This window comes from Chlamydomonas reinhardtii, chromosome 11 (genome assembly GCF_000002595.2).
Source record: "Chlamydomonas reinhardtii strain CC-503 cw92 mt+ chromosome 11, whole genome shotgun sequence".
In the NCBI taxonomy this organism is placed as follows: domain Eukaryota; kingdom Viridiplantae; phylum Chlorophyta; class Chlorophyceae; order Chlamydomonadales; family Chlamydomonadaceae; genus Chlamydomonas; species Chlamydomonas reinhardtii.
The window spans coordinates 2401248-2417941 of NC_057014.1; the positions used below are offsets into that span (position 1 = coordinate 2401248).

A 16694-nucleotide genomic window follows, 5' to 3' on the forward strand; every position below is an offset into this window, starting at 1 on the left:
GGTCCAATTCATGCATGACATGGTTTTGCGATTTTCATTCCGGACAAATACCGGTGGGGCTGAATATCAAGTTGTATGACAGCCATTTAGTATCCAGCGTGCACCTACAGCTAACTTTTCTTGCACGGTCTCCGCGCGCAAGCGTTTCCTGCTCCACGAACCTCTGCGTTGCCTGGGCGCAGGAGCGCTGCGATGAGTGGCTCAGAACCCGATGTAGAGGAGGCAGGCAAGGTAGTCACGGAGTCGCAAGCAAAGCGGCAGGCGTCCGTCTCGTCGAAAGATGGCGCCGTGAAGCCCAACGCCATCGCAAAGCATCCCGCAACCATCACCGAGAAGCAAATCGAGAGTAAGCGGCTCATACAGCCACGTATAGCGCCATCGCTGTCGCCGGAACTGTTCGACGACAGCGATGGGGGTGTTTGCCCAGGTCAAAGAACCCCGGTTGCACAGGGGATCTGCATATGCTGGGTAGGGCATGATTGTGGCTGACCATACCTAAGCCTTGGAGCGACGGGGAAGCTGCGAACGCAGAACTTCTCACCGGAGCAGTTGCGCCTTGCGGCTGGTCACGGTTGTCTGCGGCCCCAGAAAACCTTGCAACTTTGCGCCCGCTGATCCCTCCCAATGCGCCCCGCCTTACAGTGGGAGCCTTCAAGCGCTTCATTTCAGGTCCCTACTTTGACGTCATCCCCTCCCAGTCAGTACAACGCGCACGGGAAGACCGCCCCGCACTTACGGCTGTAGCAAACGGGCACATAGAGCAGGGCACACGCACCTGCTAGGGCACGCGCACCCTCCAAACCCCTCAACCCATTCATATGTCCACTCGATGACCATCGCCTGTGCCAGGTATGAGCACGTCACGACTTCGCGCGCACACAAGGCGCGACTGCAGCTGAAGGCCGAGACTCTGCCGGCGCCCGGCACCGAGGCCCACGGCGACGGCTGTGGCGATGAGAAGCCACACGACGCCAAGCTGGATGCGCAGCTCAAGGCTCTGGAAGAGGAGGACTACCTGGGTCGCCTCAAGTGAGACTAGGAGGGGAGCGGCACTGGGGGAGCGGGTTGTTAGGAGTTGTTGCTGTCAGTCTCTTTTGTAGGCTCGACATCGGGGATCTGGGTCAGGGCGAGGGTAGAAGGGTTACATGAGGATTACGCGGTTCTCCGTTGGTCGAGTGTTGTGAGCGGACTGTTCGCACCCTTGCGCGCGTCATCGCACAGGCGAATCGTGACAACCAAGGCTGACACCGACGGCGTGTACGGGCTTACGTATGAGGAGCTGGTGCCGCTGCCCTTCGACGTGCCCAAGGTGACGGGTTTTCTTGGGCACGAGAAGAAAAACAACGTCAATGGGGTTGAGTTCCGAGCACGCGTTGCAGCTGCGGGCATGTGGGTCTGTTTGCGAGGCCGGTTGTCTTGTGCTTCTGCCACGCAACTGAAACCCTGATCTGCTTGTGTGCCCCCCCCCCGCCCTACAGTGGCACGCCTATATCCTGGACATTGCGCTGACCGTGTACCTGGTGGCGCAGGCCACTGTGGTCATGTTCATTGCGTGAGCAGCGGGCGCATGAAGGGCTTGTACTGTTGCAGCTGTCGTGTGTGCCAACTGTCGCACGCTGTCGCTTGCAGCTTACAATGTTGCCCATGTTCCTAACCCCCTTTCCTGGGCGTGCGTGCTCCGGCCTCAATATTACGGTCGCCCACGTCGCTTCATGCAGCGTATGTAAGTCCTCGACAGTGTCTTTGGCTGTAGTGAAGAAGTGAACGCTTTGCACGACTGCTTGGGGAGGGTGAGGTGCAGATGCCTGCTGCGACCTCACTGCTCAACCACTTATGTCGGTAAACCAACCCATCCGCCTTCTACCTTTGCCCAACCTCCGCATGTGCGCTACTTGTCAACCACGTTACGGTCAAAAGACGTAAGTTCGTTGGTTGTAACGTGCGGTGTGCCGTGCCCTGAATATAATGATGGGCCATGGCGAGAACCTGTCAGTAACGCTGGGTGAACTGGTTTTGCATCACAGGTGGAGAACCAGGAGCGTGCGTGGAAGAGCGGCAACGCCTACACTAGCACATGGTGCGGCCGGCTTGAACGGGGAAGCCTGCGAGAGGGTGTCGTGCTGGATTTAGCTCGGGGCTGAAAGGCGTCCTTCAACCGCCAATGGCATAATGTGTGGGCCCCAGGCACGAGCAGCGCTGGTTGCGCTCTCTCTAGGCACGAGCTCCCGTCATCAGCAGCCAACCGCGGCAAGGCCCACGGTCTGCTGTCACTGCTTGTCACCGGTCCACATCTACCGCCACCCCTCCCACCATCTCAGGCTGCCGCTGATCAAGACGTGCATCATCCTGTACCCGCTGGTGACGCTCATCGTGCTGGTGGGCATGGCCGTGGAATACTCAATCCGCAAGCTCATGTGAGGGCAGGGCACGGCGTAGCGGACTGGGGGAGGGACTGGGCGCGTTGGACCGGACGAGGTGAAGCGTGCATGGATCGAGGGCATATGGTACGGCAAGGAACGTAGATGGGGCTCATGCGCGCATCACACCCACAGATACACACACGCACGCAGGGACACACCAAGACACGTTTCCTTTCCCTTGACACATGTGCACTGATGCATCCCACCTATGCGGAACTGCAGGTACTTCCGGCTGCTGTCCATGCGCATCCTGGTGGACTGGGCCAACGTCGCGGTACGTGGAATGGGCTGGGGTTGGCGCTTGTCGTGGCGCGCTTGCGACCATCTTTACGTGGCTGCAATACGACTATGCAGCTGTCGACAGGAGTGGCATTGCAAAGCAGGTTGACGCGCGCCTGGCCGCCCACCGCCTCACCCACGCACTCGATGCTCCCATATGTGCAGTTCTACACCACAGCATTCTTCTGGTACTTCATGGTCACTTGGGTGCTCATGAACGTGTGGGCCATCTACGGAGTGGCCGCCTACTACAACAAGTTCGGCAACAACGTGGGTGACGCGTCGATTGGGCATGGGCTGAGCACCGGAAGAGCCAACACAGCATGCGGGCGGTTGGACGGTACGATTGACTGCACAGATACGTACACGAACACACGGTGAATGTATGTCGGCGCCTATGCATGCAGGGCGTGGACCCGGTCTCGTTCGGCACCTTCGTGGTGGTCAACCTGCAGGTAGGGGCTTGGGGGTGCGAGGGTGGCTAAGGAAGTGCGAAGATGCGGGTGGGCGTAGCAGGTGGCTGGGCTTACGCACGGGCTTACAGACTTTTACGGTGCTGAAGTTGGCATCGACTACCTGCCTAAGTTCCACCGGGCACTCCCTGTCTGCGACCCTACGCAACAGACCATTCAGCTGCTGGTGCAGTACATCAAGCTCATGGTGCGTGCGGTTTGGGAACACCAATCTATGATTCGTCTTCTCCACCCATACTAAACCCGCAACCACTACCCACGCCCGGACGTACTCATATGCAACCCATGAACCCAAACGCCTGGCATGCAGAGCACGGAGAGCCGGCTGGTGGGGCTGAACCAGCTGTTTGAGCGCGCGCCCGTGGAGGCGCAGCGTCTGCTGGAGTTCACGTGGGTGCCGGGGGTTTGGGTGGTGGGGGCGGGCGCACGCGCAAACATGAGGCTCGCCAGCACCACAGCCTGACCAGGGCGTAGACCGTATGCTCGACGCGCTCGCACCTATCTTTGAAAGCTGCTGAGGATCACAGTCTGGCCGTGCGCAGCTTAATCCCCTGCTGTGCTCACACGGTATGTGTGGCTATTCGCCTGGGCGCAGGTACGTGGTGGAGGAGAAGCAGCTCAAGGATGAGTGCCTGCTGTTCGCGGTGAGCTATGGACATGTGCGCAGGCTACTCACCACAGGCCGCTTGCTAGAAGCGCCTTTTTGCACCTGCGCTCATTGCATCGGCTTCCTCTGATGACATGGGCTCACATCCTTACAAGCAACGACTGTACGCCGCATCTTACTTGCACGCAGCTGTCTTGCCAGCGCGCGTTCGGCAAGCGCATGCTCAACCTGTTCACTTGTGGGCTCGCCGCCAAGGTTGGTGCATTGGGTTTCGGGCTCCGGATACTAGTTGAAGCACCTTAGTGCAGGATATGCAAGCATTTGTTAGCGGCTTCATGCACACTCCTCTCTGTCGTAGTGCCATTTTGCAATGCCGTTATGCGACGCGGCACGCTCACCGTATGCAGGACTGGCACGAGCAGTCAAACCGGATTGCGTTCAACATTGAGCGCCTGCAAAGCCAGGCCGCCAACTGGGCCGAGGTGGGTGCTGCTGCCCGCGTCTGCCAGCGCCAGCACCCCGGCGTGCTTTGCTTGCAAACCGCAGTGCTATGCTAACGTGCTGTGTGCCATCCAACCCGGCATGCGCAAGTCCGGCATGCTTTACTTGCATCGGGCTATGTGCTCCTGCTGCAAGCTATCCACCCCACACTGAAATTCTCAATACCGTAGGTGGAGCGCAACATCCGGCAGCTGAGGGAGGACGCGATGGAGGAGCGTGCCAGCGCGGGCGGCCCGCGGCCTTCGGGCGGCAACGCAACCACCAGCTCCAAGTTCATGCGCCTTAGCGAGAGTGAGTGCCTGGTTTGCGGTGTGAAGACACGCCTGGTTATCACCGGGCTTGAGGCTGCGCAACGGGGTCTGCGCCCAAGATGTGCTGACACTTTCCTGGCTACCAGCACCCTCCACTTTCTGGCTGCCTCTGCCCGCCGGCATTCTTACAGAGCATGGCGCGAAGAGTGCTAATGGCAAAGACGGGTCGCACCGATCCGGAGCGGAGCAGATTGAGCTGAAGGTACAGGGGGGCAACGGCGAGGAGGCCGGCCCCGCCTCTGTGGCTCCGGACCTGGGGCCCGATGGCCGGCCGCCGCCCATCCAGCTGCCTAAGTAAGCGTGTACGGATTTCACGTTAGGAATGCTGCCACAAAAGGCTGCCGTGGACGTGGCTGCGCTGCACTTGCCTTCATGGGCGTCATTAAGAGCCGATGATTTAAGTGCAGAGCCAGAGCTCACACTGCACCCCCCGCCCTGCCGTCCGCATCACCGGCCACCGCAGGCCTCTGATCTCCTGCTTCGGCTGGAGCCCGCTGCGCTCCAGCTACTGGCACTACTACGGAAGCATGCACAGCTTCTTCGTGTCGGTCCTGCCCCACTTCCCCAGCTGGCCCTTCCGCCCGGACGCGGTGTTTTTCAGGTGGGATGCGTGGTAAGGGGTGGCGCGATAGGGAAGGCAGTGGCGCCCGAGTGTGTCTTCCCGCCTGTGTCTCTGATCTGGCGTTCTCTCCTCACTAACGCTGTCATGACATGCCTCAATGTCGGGCTACTTGCCCTGGTCTGCACCACGCTCGGGCTTGGAGCACTGACACACCGAAGCCAATACTTGCCGCCACTGCCCCGACGCATTCGCGCTGCACCCTCCGGACCTGGCCCGCACAGGATGCTGACGCTCATCCAGTTGTGCAGCGTGTTTGCGGTGGGCATCATCGTGGTGCTGGGCTGGCTGCTGTCCACGCGCGAGACCAATTGCACCAAGTCCGCCAAGTCCTGCAACACCTGCCTCGCTGTGCACGATCGCTACTTTGCCTCCGCCGAGCCGCTGTGCACGGCCATGGAGGTGAGCCGGCAGCTGTCGAATGCGGCGCATGCAGCAGTCATTCAAGTGCGGAGAACCGCGACAAACGCAAAGCGCAACCGAGGAGAGCAGCTGGAGGCGATGTGCATTTGCTCTAGGCTTGGCGCCTTTTACAATGTACAAACTTATGTTTGCGCGTACCGGTACTGAGCAGTAGACTCCCGGTATGCCCTGATCCTCGCAGACTGCGGTGGCCGGCATTGTCGCATCCGCAAACGGAACCTGGAACGATGGCAGCGTGATCAAGGTGAGTACCGTAGCCGCGCTTCTTGGTCATCTGCATCTGCCCGTGCGGTACCAGCCCCACCCGCCAAACTTCATTGACACGGCGTGCTGCATCACACACCTACAGGAGCGGTACTGCAACTGGGCCTGCTACGGCAACTTCACGCCGTCGCAGTCCTGCCCCGCCCTCAGCCCCGCCCTGGGCAGGTAGTTCCTGGCGTTCTCAGGATGAGCAAGGCCGGACAATAATCTGGGGCTTTTTTTATTGGAAAGGGGCACGTCAGCAGCAGGTGCTGGGGAACCGCCGCCAACGTGATCCGTGTGCTCCTCCTGCTGAAGCTGATGGGCTTCGAGCGGCCGACCAAGCTGCAGCGGCCGCCATGGCCGCCGGCGGCGGCGGGGCCGGGCTGAGAGCCTGAACGGCGCTAGCAGGGCGTGGGGCTGAGGGTGCACGTGTCGATTGGCGGCGAGTGACGTGACTAGTTTGTTAGCTGCGGGTTAGCACGGACTGTGCACCCCACCCAACCGGCCACGTCCGGATTTGCGGGGATGCCAAAGGCCCCCAACATAGAGACGTGTGCTTAGTAGGCGCCCGCGTCAAGGTGGCTGGGTTGATAACGACCCGGGAGGGGAGGGCTCAGCCCTTTTCCTGCCTCCCTAAGGCATAGTGGTACATGATAAGTGGTTACGGTGTTAGCGTGATGCGCGTGGAATGGTCAAAGGGTTCTCACGCGATTGAAGCAGGTCCGGAATGTGAAACTCAATTAGGCAACGCGAGCGAGTGGAGATGCAAGAACGGTAGCGGCGGGTTTACGTACCCAGTGTACTTGGCTCCCAATCCTCAATAAGTGGAGTGTGCTTCAGGTCGTGGAAAGTGCAAGACAATCGCATGGAAAGTACGGGGTTTGAGCAGCTATGTGTGTATGAAAGTAGAAGTGAGCAGGCGTGCATGCGACAATGGTTTCGTTGATTGTTTGCCTGCGCCTAATGTCGCGCTGGGCAGGGGAACCCAATTTGGACCCACGCACAGCACATGGCCAGGGTAGGTCTTTGCTCTTGAGCCCGATGGTGCCAAGTGACACAGATGTGTGGGCTCTTCAGACTGTGTTGGCGCTTATGCAAGCACGCTCCATGAGCCCACATGTAAACCCCTTTCCTAAGCTTGGACCAGCCATCCTCTCCAAAAGGCGGGCTGGGAATGAGGAGTGCTTCTCTGGGTTGCCAGGCCCCTCCTTCGTCACGCACATGACAGGAGGGAGGATGTAAATTCCAGCCCAAACTAAAGCAGACCAAGCTAAAACAAGCGGAATGCAGGCAGAGGGGTTAGTTGCAAGTGAGAACACTTATGGGATGGGGGCCGAGGCGTCATGGAGCAGCAGGGCGCAAGGCAGGGCGAGCGGCGCCGGCGATATATGTCGCCGCCCGGGCTCGGTGGCACGCACAACAGCACAGGACAGAAACGCGGAGACGTGGGGGAAGGGGGGGTTGGTTAGGAACAACACATTTTGGACCCCATGCCACAAAAACTGCCGGACCCCCCCACCCGTACGATCCCCCAAAACCCCCAAAACCCCCTCAGAACACCTCAGTTTTTGGTCAGGTTGGTCGAGGGGGGTCGACTGCCCGCGATGAGCTCTATCGCTGTGTAACAATAATCCGTCTTGGGAACACACTTTCACCGACCGACAGGTGAAAGACGGGTCTACTACGGTATGCAACGGTTTATTTTAACCTTACTTGGTGATACGAAATGTGCTGACACGTTTACCCATGCAAAGAACCGGCCGGCACTGGCCTGTCCCCGGTCAGCTCCCCAGGCATCTCCGATGCCGACAGGCCGCTCCCCAAACTATGCACGTGTTCTGAATCCGGGTATGCCTGTGCACGCATAGTTGCGCTGCGCCCATGTATCGAAGGTGCTTTAAGACTAGCCCATTGCGCCGCGTGCTGCAGGACAGAAGCGCTAGGAACAAAACCTGGCACAAATGCGCAAAACTTCGTGGGACCCCCGACCTTGCCCCCGACCGACCTATCGGCCGCCAACTTGGAGGGGCCATGACTTTGCACCCAGAAACCGATTTCCGATTTTGCATGCCTATGAGTGGCGTGGCGCGCGGGGGGCTAGACTGTAACGGAAGGTGGTTCGGCTGAGATCCAAGGACAGGTTGCCTGATGGCATCCACATTTACCTCATCTTCTTGTGCCCCTAGCCTCGAGCTTCAGGTGAGCGATACCGTAGTATGGCTTTCCTTCCTCGATTACAACCGTACGGCAGGTGACGCACATCGGCACATGATGCACACAGCGTGCGTCTTCGAGCTCCTGTGTCAGGTGCACTGACGTATGTGTTATCGCAACACCACAACCTGGAATACTACTGTTGCCCATTGCTTCACGCCCGTATGTACACATCAATGTTCCACGGCCTCATCCTACTGCGGCTCGTCATTTTGGCCTGCAAGCGAAGTCAGGCGGAGAATACTACATCACCGCCTGCATCCGCCGCCACCAATGCACCAACAGGACTCAGTCAAATCCACGAGCCCTATGCGTGCCCGTAAAACAGTCCAGTCCCTGGTCCTTCGTGTCTTGCGGCCAGGCTCTGCCGCCCTAGCGCTCGCTTGTCTCCTAATACGCGCCGTACATCTGCGCCATAGCGCCGCCCTTCGCCGACATGCCTCTCCCGGGCGCGCCGCCTCCCGATACTGGCAGCGCGGCATGGCACAGCGGGCACACAGCCGCGCCGTGCAGCTCGTGTGTGATGGACAGGTGCTTGCACACCTTGCAGCGTACCACGTTGCCGTCGCGCACGATGCGGCCGCTGGCCACACACACCTGCGGAACAGCCCCGGCACACACGGCATGACAAGTGAGTCATCGGACCATGATCGAGAAGTGGAAAACATTCACGGAACTGCAGAGCTCCACCTTGTAATGGGCATGCCTGCCGCCGATTGAGTAAAGTAGGCCCGTGAACGCATCCGCTCACCTGCTCCCGGCCGCCGCCCAGGTCCTCCAGTAGGGCATCCAGTGAGTTGCCCGCCATGGCGCCGCCACCGGGCGCCTTCTTCTCGCGCGTCTCACGTAGCGCGCGCGGGTCGGCGGGCGGGTGCTTTAGGAAGATGGACATAGCCAGGTCTGCGAAGGACTCACGCTTGTCGTTGGGGATGGATGGCATAGACTCCAGCTTGATGAAAGCCTGTACGGGTGTTCCCACAAATGCTTCAGTTTAACAAGTTCCTTGCATTCTTACATCGGGCAATGCCGTACATGGCAAACAGCGCTTTGTGCTCACCAGCTTGCAAAAGCCTGCACTATGGCAGCAGCTGTCCACTCCCTGGCGTTCAGTCCTGGCAGCGAACCACCACGCACCACCTGCAACCCCGCCCGCCCACCTTGGAGCATTGGCCGAAGAACTGGTTGTAGAAGGCGGCGAGCGCCAGGAAGGAGTAGATCTCCACCGGGTCCAACAGGTCCTCGTACTCGCGCAGGTGCAGTGCAGTGCGCATGGCCAGGTCCACGTTGCCTGCGTACAGCTGCCGGTGCGCCAGCAGCCAGAAGTGGTAGGCCTCCGCGCCACGCCAGGCGCTGTCCACGCCCGCCTCGCCCGACACCGCGCTCTCCAGCGTCATCAGGCCCGCAAGCGTCTGCAGCGCGGCGGGTTGGCATGGAATGGACAGAGAAGATGACAAAGATTGCCACCCGAAACCAAGAGGTGGGTGGTGTAATGGGCGTGTGTGATAGGCCAGTCACCGTCTTTACGCTTGCAAGCCACCGGCACGCGTAAACGCCAACTGCGACTCAGACGCACCTGCGCCGCGGTGGCGGCCATGGTTGCGGTGCCGCCGGTGCCCAGCAGCGTGGCGGCGGTCTTGTCCGGCCCTGCCATGTCTAGCGTGCGCTTCTTGAATTTCTCAATCTCCAGCGCCGCCAGCACGTACAGCTTCTTAACGCGTAGCGGGTGCACCTTCTGGTCCGCACACTTCTTTGCCAGGTCCTGTGGGGGTGCACGGGCCCGGGCCGCAGGTGCGTGTCAGAGGCGCAATGGCTCCTAGGGTGTGGCTGAAACACAGCGGTCCGGCTCTCTGCCCCCCATGATCCAGCCCACTTGCGTCCCACCTGCAGGAGCCGAGCCGCCTCCATGGAGTGGTTGGCCTTGCGGTACAGCTCGATGGCGTCCATGACCTGCACCCGGATACACACGTGATCAATACAACGACTCGATAATGGCAATCAAATTAAGACCATTCACATACACGCCCCGCAAACTGCATGGAAGTCCTGCTGCCGCTCAAGCTACCTAAACCCGTGGCAATGCCCCGCCCCGCCTACCTTCTCCTTCTCCAGGAGGTGGTTGGCGTACTTGGCCAGCAACTGCTCGATCTGCGGGAAGTTGTGCGCCTGCGCCAGCTGCACCGCCTGGTCCCACTGGTTGAGCAGCACGCAGCAGTCGATGGCGCGCTTGGTGTCGCCGGCCTTGAGGAATGCCGTCACGCCCTCGTTGCACAGGCCCACGCTCTGCTCGCGGGTGACATGCACCGGCACAGTGAGATTGGGGGGGGGGGAGCGGGAAGACGGTATCATGACTGCGCTTTCATTCACTCGTTCCACTGTGCGTTAGCAGCAAGGCACCGTAGTACATTCGCCCGCCCGCCGTCCCGCCGTACCTGGAACTTCTCGCCGATGTTGGCCAGCAGGGGTGAGCCGTCCGGCAGCGCGTCCATCAACCGGCCCAGAGCCACGAAGTCCTGTGTAGTTAAAGGCGTGAGCCAACACGGGCTGGGTAAGTGGCATGCAGCATGACATGACAGGGCTTGCACCGCACGGTATGCGCGCTAGCAAAAGGGGCACTCGCTGCTCAGGGAGGACGAGGAGGACACGAGCTGGCCCCCTGCCTCACCTCCAGCGCGTAGAAGCACTCGACCAGCATTTCGCTGTTCTTGGCCTGCGCGTAGTACTGCGCGGCCTTGCCCCATTTGTGGCGGTCGCTGTAATACTGCCCGATCTTGTTGTGCGCATTGAGCAGCTGCGCGTCGTCGCCGCTGGACTCGCGGATCAGCCGCTCCACCTGCAGTGGGTGTCAAGCTGTGGTGAGCACCACGAGAATGAAGTGCACCCAACTTCTGGAGCGAATCCCTGTCCAAGTTCAAACCAGGGTGCGCAGTCCGCTTGCTTTATCCCTACGCGCACCTTGAACCAGTCTCCCAAGCGCATGCGCATGTCGATGGCCAGGTCGGGGCGGTCCATGCGCATGTACAACTGCTCCGCCTCGTCGAAGCGCTTGAAGTATACAGCCACCTGCAAACGCAATGGCGCGCGCGGCTTGTGTGAGACATGTGTAGGCGTGTGACTCGGCTGACTGCAGCATTAGCATCCGCAAGCCCGTGTGGCAAACCCCACCTCAGCGCGCTGCTTGGCCTTATCGTCCAGCTTGCCCAAGTGCTTCACGAACTGGATGCCCTGGTAGTCGGCGCAGCGCACAAACGCCTTGTCGGCGGTGGTGAAGTCCAGCTGCTCCAGCGCGTGCTCCGCCAGGTTGCGCCACAGCCGCGGATGGCTGTTGGAGTCCACGAACGCATACGCGTCGTCCACGCTCGCGCTCTTCAGCAGCTCGCGCGTGTCGCTGCGCACCGATGCCAGGAACCAGGGGTTTGAGGGTGTGAACATGGCACATGGGGCCTAAGGAGCCCAGGGGAAAGCTGACCCAGTGTGTGTTTCGAGAGGTGCTGCGGGCTCAGGACCATGCCATCACGTCTACAGTCAACTGCCGTAACTCCCGTCGCCCCAACTTTCGCCACCGCGCCGTCGCGCCTCCTGCTGCATTGCGGCACTCACCGCAGCGAGCGCGTCTCGTACATGACCATGAACTCCAGGTCTGGCTGGTCGGGCTGCTGCATGATGTCGTCCAGGAAGGCGGCGGTGATCTCCAGGTCGTGGAAGGAGCACAGGTAGGCGGAGCTGGTCACCGGCTCCTCGGGGTCCAGGCCGCGGAAGATGTACATGCGCGTCTTCTCCATCATTGCGAACAGCTCCGGGTTGTCGTCCGCCCAGCGCATGTCCCACGCGTCCTGTGTGTGAGGGGGAAGCGGGGATGTGCGCATGCAGTGCACGGTAAGAATATGTGCCGAGTGTGTAGCCGCAACCGGGACGGTATTGTGGGATGAGCCCTCAGCGCATCCCCAATGCCACAGTTGACCATACCGCAAGCTATGGTTCTCATGGCCAGGCGCTGGTGGAGCCATACCTTGCGCTCAAAGGACAGGTGCTCGCCCATGGTGTTGGCGCCGCCGCCCGGCGCCTTGGCGGTCAGGTCGAAGAACGTCAGCACGCCGTTGATGTCGATGATGGACATCTGCAAAAGGATAGGTAAGTCAATTCGTGCGGCGTACAGAGAAGGGGCAGTCTGGCATGGAAATACGGTCCCGAAGCGCACACCGAAGTCACCACCGCTACGCCAGCGCGGCACACCTTGCTTAGATTGCAGTTGAGAGCCAGCATCTGCGGCCGGCAGCGCAGCACGTGCTGCGCATCCAGCGTGAGGTGCGGCAGCGAGTAGCGGTTCACCACACCCGACGCGCGGCCAATCATCAGCACGCTGTCGCAGGCGGTGACGCAGGCGATGGGATCGGTGGTCTGCGTGGTCATGTTGCGGAAGCTCTCCGGCGAGCGGTCCGACTGCACGTGGGGAGAGATGGAAGAACGTTGCAATCAGGAAAGCCAGTGAGGGCAGCGTGAACGGTGTAATCCGATCCATAGCGCAAACAGCTCGAGCGTTTGTATGCTTGCAGGGCATATCAGCATGCAACATTGTGTTCGGAAAGATTCGGTGTACACTCCTGAGCTCCAAACCTACCAGCGCCGGGTTGGAGTCGTCCACCGAGAACATCTTCTCGCGCACGTCCTTGCGCTTCACCGCGTTAATGTCCGTGGACAGCACCTGCTCATACGGAGGTCAGGAACAAGCGCCAGGCAAGTTCACAACTGCCCCGGCCTTTGACTCTCGGCAAACGTGTCAGTCAGCATAGTGCCCACTTGCCCCGCTGCCACGGCTTCCAGAGTTCCAGCCCCCGGCAGCGTGCTGTTAGCAAGGCACGCTTACCTTGCTGAAGCTGGTGCGGAACTGCCACACGTACACCACCTCGTCGTTGGCGGCGATGACGTGGTAGTTGGTGATCGCCAGGTACCTGATCGGCGCAGCCGCGGGCGTTGGGTCAGCGGGTGTTCAGTGGGAGCTAGGCGCGAAATGCAAGGGCCCGATGCTGATAGCCCTATAGATAGACCGTGTCCATGTGCGGAGTACGGTGCAGACTAGGCAACATGTCCGCCACCAGTCATACTCACTTGGGCTCCACCTCGATGTACTTCGAGTCCACGGGGCTTCCGATGGCGTTACACAGGATGAGGATGTGCTCGCCGGGGTTCTCGCCCTGTGGCGCAAGATGGCGGTGACAATGACATGCAGGTCAGACGCTTTGGCCGTGGCCCTTATCTCTGCACATAACCTCTAGGACCCTGCAGGTCTTGGCACAGCCCCCTTCCTCAACTACCATTCTATTGCCACCTTCGGTCCAGCACCGACCCTTCCTCACCTTGGTGGCCAGCACGCAGAAGTCGCCGAAGGCCTGGATGGCCACCAGCTTGCGCACGTACTTGGGGTACTTGTCGTTGTTCTTGGTGTCCCAGAACATGACGCAGTGCTCGCTGCGGTCGGGCCGGTTGAAGGCGTACACCAGCGTGTTGCAGAAGTAGCCCCACTTGTAGTCGGGCCGCACCTGCAGGCATTAGAGCAACCCGCCACATTGGAACACGTTTCACATGGTGCCGCATGTTGCTCCTTGCAACGGCGCCCACCCGCCCGTTTGTATGCCCCTGCCAGCGGCTCTAAGCAGCAGTTATAGTAGGCACGCTCACGTTGGCGAAGTACACGTAGCTGTCCACCGACAGCGCCAGGCGCAGGCCGTTGCCCTCCCACGAGATGCCGCTGATGCCGCCGCCCGGCACACGCAGTGTGCGCAGGTGCTCGCCTGCAGGCCAGGCCAATGCATACGTTTAGCCGTTGACGGGGTTCGAGAGACATGTTGAAATGCCATGACAGGGAGAGCGCCACATGTTTGCCTGGCCCTTTAAGCAAGCTACACCAGGACCACGCACATGCGGGCTTGCCACAACCCTCCCATCGCCTCCACCAGCCGCTGGCGCGTAAGGACGCGCGAGTTTGCACCGTCCCGCTCTGACGGCCACGCCGCGCATGACACGGCATCGCCTTACACATGGTGTTCCACGGCCCGGTCACAGCCCATCCTGCCACGTCCCTCACCGTTGTGGTTGTAGAACTGCACCATCCACAGCTCGCGCCCGTCCGCCACCGCGCTGCTCATCTGGAAGCCCGCCACCGCCAAGATCTGTGTGTAAGCGGGTGGTGGGCACGGCGCAGCGGGTCAGGCGCGAAGGTCCACAGAGTGATGCGCCCAAAGACCCCAAAGACAGTGCCATACTGCGGGCAATGACGCTGCATGGCGAGTTATGCAGCACGCCACTCACCGTGCCGTTCATGTTCCACTTGACCTTGACGGGTTTGATGCCGGTGTCGATGCACACCGCGTTGTCGTCCGACTCGTAGCGCATCAGCTGCAGGTGAGAAGCAGGGCGGAGTGATGCGTTGAATAATGGCGGCGAGCGTCTGTCACACGGATGTAACATTCAAGTGCAGCCTAGCCACCCCTTTGGCAGTAGCTCAGCCGCGCTTGCAACCTCTAGGCCCCCCTCCGTGCATTCGCCCTGCCCACGCACCTGCATGCGGCCGTTGTCCAGGCAGATGGCCAGCACGGGGCAGTTGGGCTCGGCATAGCCCTCCACGCCGTCGTACCACTCCACGCCGATGATCTTGGAGGCGCCTGTGCATGAGAAAGAGCGATGAACACGAGACACCCTTAGAGACAGCTGATACTCGAGCGCTGCGTGCGCACAATCCTCCACATAAACTTCCTATTCACCCAGCTAAGCTTCGCCCCGTGCCTGTTGCCGTCCTGTCCGTCTGCTGGACGCACCGGCGTAGCCCTCATTGCAGTAGAGCGGCACCTTGGCCACCCCGTTGCCGTTGCCGTCGTACACGTGGCACTCGCCGCCGGGCGTGGCGAACAGCAGCAGGCGGCCGTCGGGCGACCACTCCACTAGCGCCAGGTCCATGCCCAGCTCCTGTGGGCGTGCGGGGGAGGAGCGTTTTGGGGCGGGATAAGGCAGGCGGGGCCAGCGGGAAGCAGCAAGCGGACACGGTCTGCCCACTCCGAGCGGGCCAACCAGGCAACCCCAGCAGCGGACACTTCTCTGTTTCCCCCTGGAAGTGCTTAGGAAGTGCGTGCACGCTAGCAATGCGGGTGCACGCCCCCCTGCTTCCCGCTCCGCCATCCCAGCCTACCTTGCCCCACAGGCGGTTTCCATCCACGGAGCCCACGATGACGGCTCCATCCTCGTACACAATGCAAATCTTCTCGCCGTTTGACGTCCACTTCATGTCCTTCACCACGGACTTGTTGCTGCGAGTAGAGAAACACCGCGACCGGGCTATGTAAGCACATTTCACCGGTTCTCCTGATGCGAACGTTCGCCCCGTTCGACTCGCTGCTGTTCCCGCCGCCTGACCCTGCCCGCAAACAAGCGGCCCGCTCGCAGCCCCGCCCCCAGCCCAGCAAGCAGCGCGCTGCGCACCGGTTGTTGATCATCTCCTCGAACCACATGCCCTTGTGCAGCATCCACACAATGATGAGTCCGAACTCATCGCTAGTGGTGAGCTTCTGGAACGCATTGTTCCAGCACACGCAGATCACAGCCCCATTGTGCCCCTCCAGCGTCTGGTTGAGCGACAGGTTGCCGCCGGGCGCGCCGCCCTCCTTCTTTCCCTTCACATCCTTGCTGGTTGTGCCATCCAGGCGCAGGACCTTCAGAAGGCCGCTCTCGCCACCACAGGCAATCCAGCCCTGGTCCGTGTTCCAGGAGATACACCTGAGGAGAGGAGGGATGGTGTTTTAGGTACTGGCGCCCTGGCAGCAGGGATTATCGAACAGGCGCTGGCCTCGTAACAGCCAACTTGTCGGCATAGACTTCCACTGCCTTACCTGAGCTTGACATTGTTGGGGATGGCGATCTTTTTACTGTGGGCAGGGAAGCACAGCAGGTTGGGATGGGCTCGGTTAGCGGCGCGCAAGGCTGCCAAGCCGCCCCCCCCCATGGCGCTGTTCCTCACCCACTCCCACTACTAGTCTCTCCCCTAGCGCAACGGCGCACCCCCATGCGACACGCCTCGGGTTGCACTCGGGTGCAGAAGTACGTGTGCTGGCCAGCTAACCGCGACGCTGGGGCCATCCGAGGGCCGCGCGGGTGCGGCCTCTCGCAAGAGCGGTCAGATTCTCACTAGGGTAAACTTTCTGCACACAGGCCAATCATTAGGCCTTCTGCGGCTGCTGCTGCGCGAACAGCCTGGCCGAGGTCTTCTTCCGTGCACATTCAGGGCAAGCTTGCGCCCCCCAAGCTTGCCGCACCTTAAGTAGATGAACATGGCTCCTCAAACTCCGGATGGCCCCGGTCAAAGAGCGCCCGGACAAAGGTCAACTGCGCGACATGCAGCTCGCGTCCCCGCTCCCGGCCGCTAGATAGCTCCTCGCAGCTTCTCCAGATGCCTTAAATAATGATAAAGATTTGCAGGGTGTGCAAATAATCGGCTGAGGAGAGCTCGAAGTGCAAAGCTGCGGGGCACCGAGTTCAGTTGTTAAGAAGCGTGTCTAATGTATATACAGCGCTCAACTCATCAGGTTTCAGGTCCAGGCACTTGCAGAGGAGCAAAGA

At 60.6% G+C, this 16694-nt stretch overlaps 3 protein-coding genes across 3 annotated transcripts; 2 read left to right on the plus strand and 1 right to left on the minus strand.

Annotated features, from left to right (window-relative positions):
• Positions 1 to 35: 35 nt before the first annotated feature.
• On the plus strand, positions 36 to 1739 carry CHLRE_11g474900v5 (uncharacterized protein). The gene is made up of 5 exons (XM_043067609.1): positions 36 to 346; positions 643 to 697; positions 850 to 1029; positions 1222 to 1309; positions 1479 to 1739. The coding sequence occupies exons 1-5, from the start codon at positions 193 to 195 to the stop codon at positions 1554 to 1556; spliced, it is 555 nt and encodes a 184-aa protein (XP_042919614.1). The 5' UTR covers positions 36 to 192; the 3' UTR covers positions 1557 to 1739.
• A 46-nt stretch (positions 1740 to 1785) lies between these two features.
• CHLRE_11g474950v5 (uncharacterized protein) lies at positions 1786 to 7014 on the plus strand. The gene is made up of 17 exons (XM_043067610.1): positions 1786 to 1839; positions 2025 to 2077; positions 2319 to 2414; positions 2643 to 2694; positions 2865 to 2969; positions 3107 to 3154; positions 3324 to 3359; positions 3483 to 3562; positions 3768 to 3816; positions 3969 to 4034; positions 4187 to 4261; positions 4451 to 4571; positions 4723 to 4885; positions 5055 to 5192; positions 5435 to 5612; positions 5815 to 5877; positions 5983 to 7014. Exons 1-17 carry the CDS (start codon positions 1834 to 1836, stop codon positions 6064 to 6066), a joined length of 1413 nt encoding a protein of 470 aa, XP_042919615.1. The 5' UTR covers positions 1786 to 1833; the 3' UTR covers positions 6067 to 7014.
• Positions 7015 to 8101: 1087 nt separating this feature from the next.
• On the minus strand, positions 8102 to 16643 carry CHLRE_11g475000v5 (uncharacterized protein). The gene is made up of 26 exons (XM_001701969.2): positions 16391 to 16643; positions 15968 to 16003; positions 15561 to 15854; positions 15271 to 15388; positions 14903 to 15050; positions 14646 to 14749; positions 14397 to 14483; positions 14173 to 14257; positions 13767 to 13879; positions 13445 to 13627; positions 13197 to 13282; positions 12955 to 13039; positions 12709 to 12792; positions 12324 to 12530; positions 12100 to 12207; positions 11691 to 11923; positions 11256 to 11478; positions 11046 to 11153; positions 10756 to 10923; positions 10523 to 10603; positions 10188 to 10373; positions 9975 to 10040; positions 9667 to 9852; positions 9251 to 9502; positions 8845 to 9054; positions 8102 to 8690 (listed from the first exon to the last, which is right to left on the minus strand). The coding sequence occupies exons 1-26, from the start codon at positions 16405 to 16407 to the stop codon at positions 8484 to 8486; spliced, it is 3675 nt and encodes a 1224-aa protein (XP_001702021.1). The 5' UTR covers positions 16408 to 16643; the 3' UTR covers positions 8102 to 8483.
• Positions 16644 to 16694: the final 51 nt, after the last annotated feature.

Excerpts from the sequence above, each read along its gene's own strand:
- CHLRE_11g474900v5 (XM_043067609.1), top strand. The coding sequence starts at position 193 with ATGAGTGGCTCAGAACCCGATGTAGAGGAGGCAGGCAAGGTAGTCACG. Across the intron at positions 1,030-1,221 it reads GACTACCTGGGTCGCCTCAA|GCGAATCGTGACAACCAAGG; the intron begins GTGAGACTAGGA and ends GTCATCGCACAG. Across the intron at positions 1,310-1,478 it reads TGCCCTTCGACGTGCCCAAG|TGGCACGCCTATATCCTGGA; the intron begins GTGACGGGTTTT and ends CCCGCCCTACAG.
- CHLRE_11g474950v5 (XM_043067610.1), top strand. Across the intron at positions 2,695-2,864 it reads TGGACTGGGCCAACGTCGCG|TTCTACACCACAGCATTCTT; the intron begins GTACGTGGAATG and ends CCATATGTGCAG. Across the intron at positions 3,360-3,482 it reads TGCAGTACATCAAGCTCATG|AGCACGGAGAGCCGGCTGGT; the intron begins GTGCGTGCGGTT and ends CCTGGCATGCAG.
- CHLRE_11g475000v5 (XM_001701969.2), bottom strand. Across the intron at positions 13,880-14,172 it reads GCAGTTCTACAACCACAACG|GCGAGCACCTGCGCACACTG; the intron begins GTGAGGGACGTG and ends CCTGGCCTGCAG. Across the intron at positions 8,691-8,844 it reads TGGGCGGCGGCCGGGAGCAG|GTGTGTGTGGCCAGCGGCCG; the intron begins GTGAGCGGATGC and ends GCTGTTCCGCAG.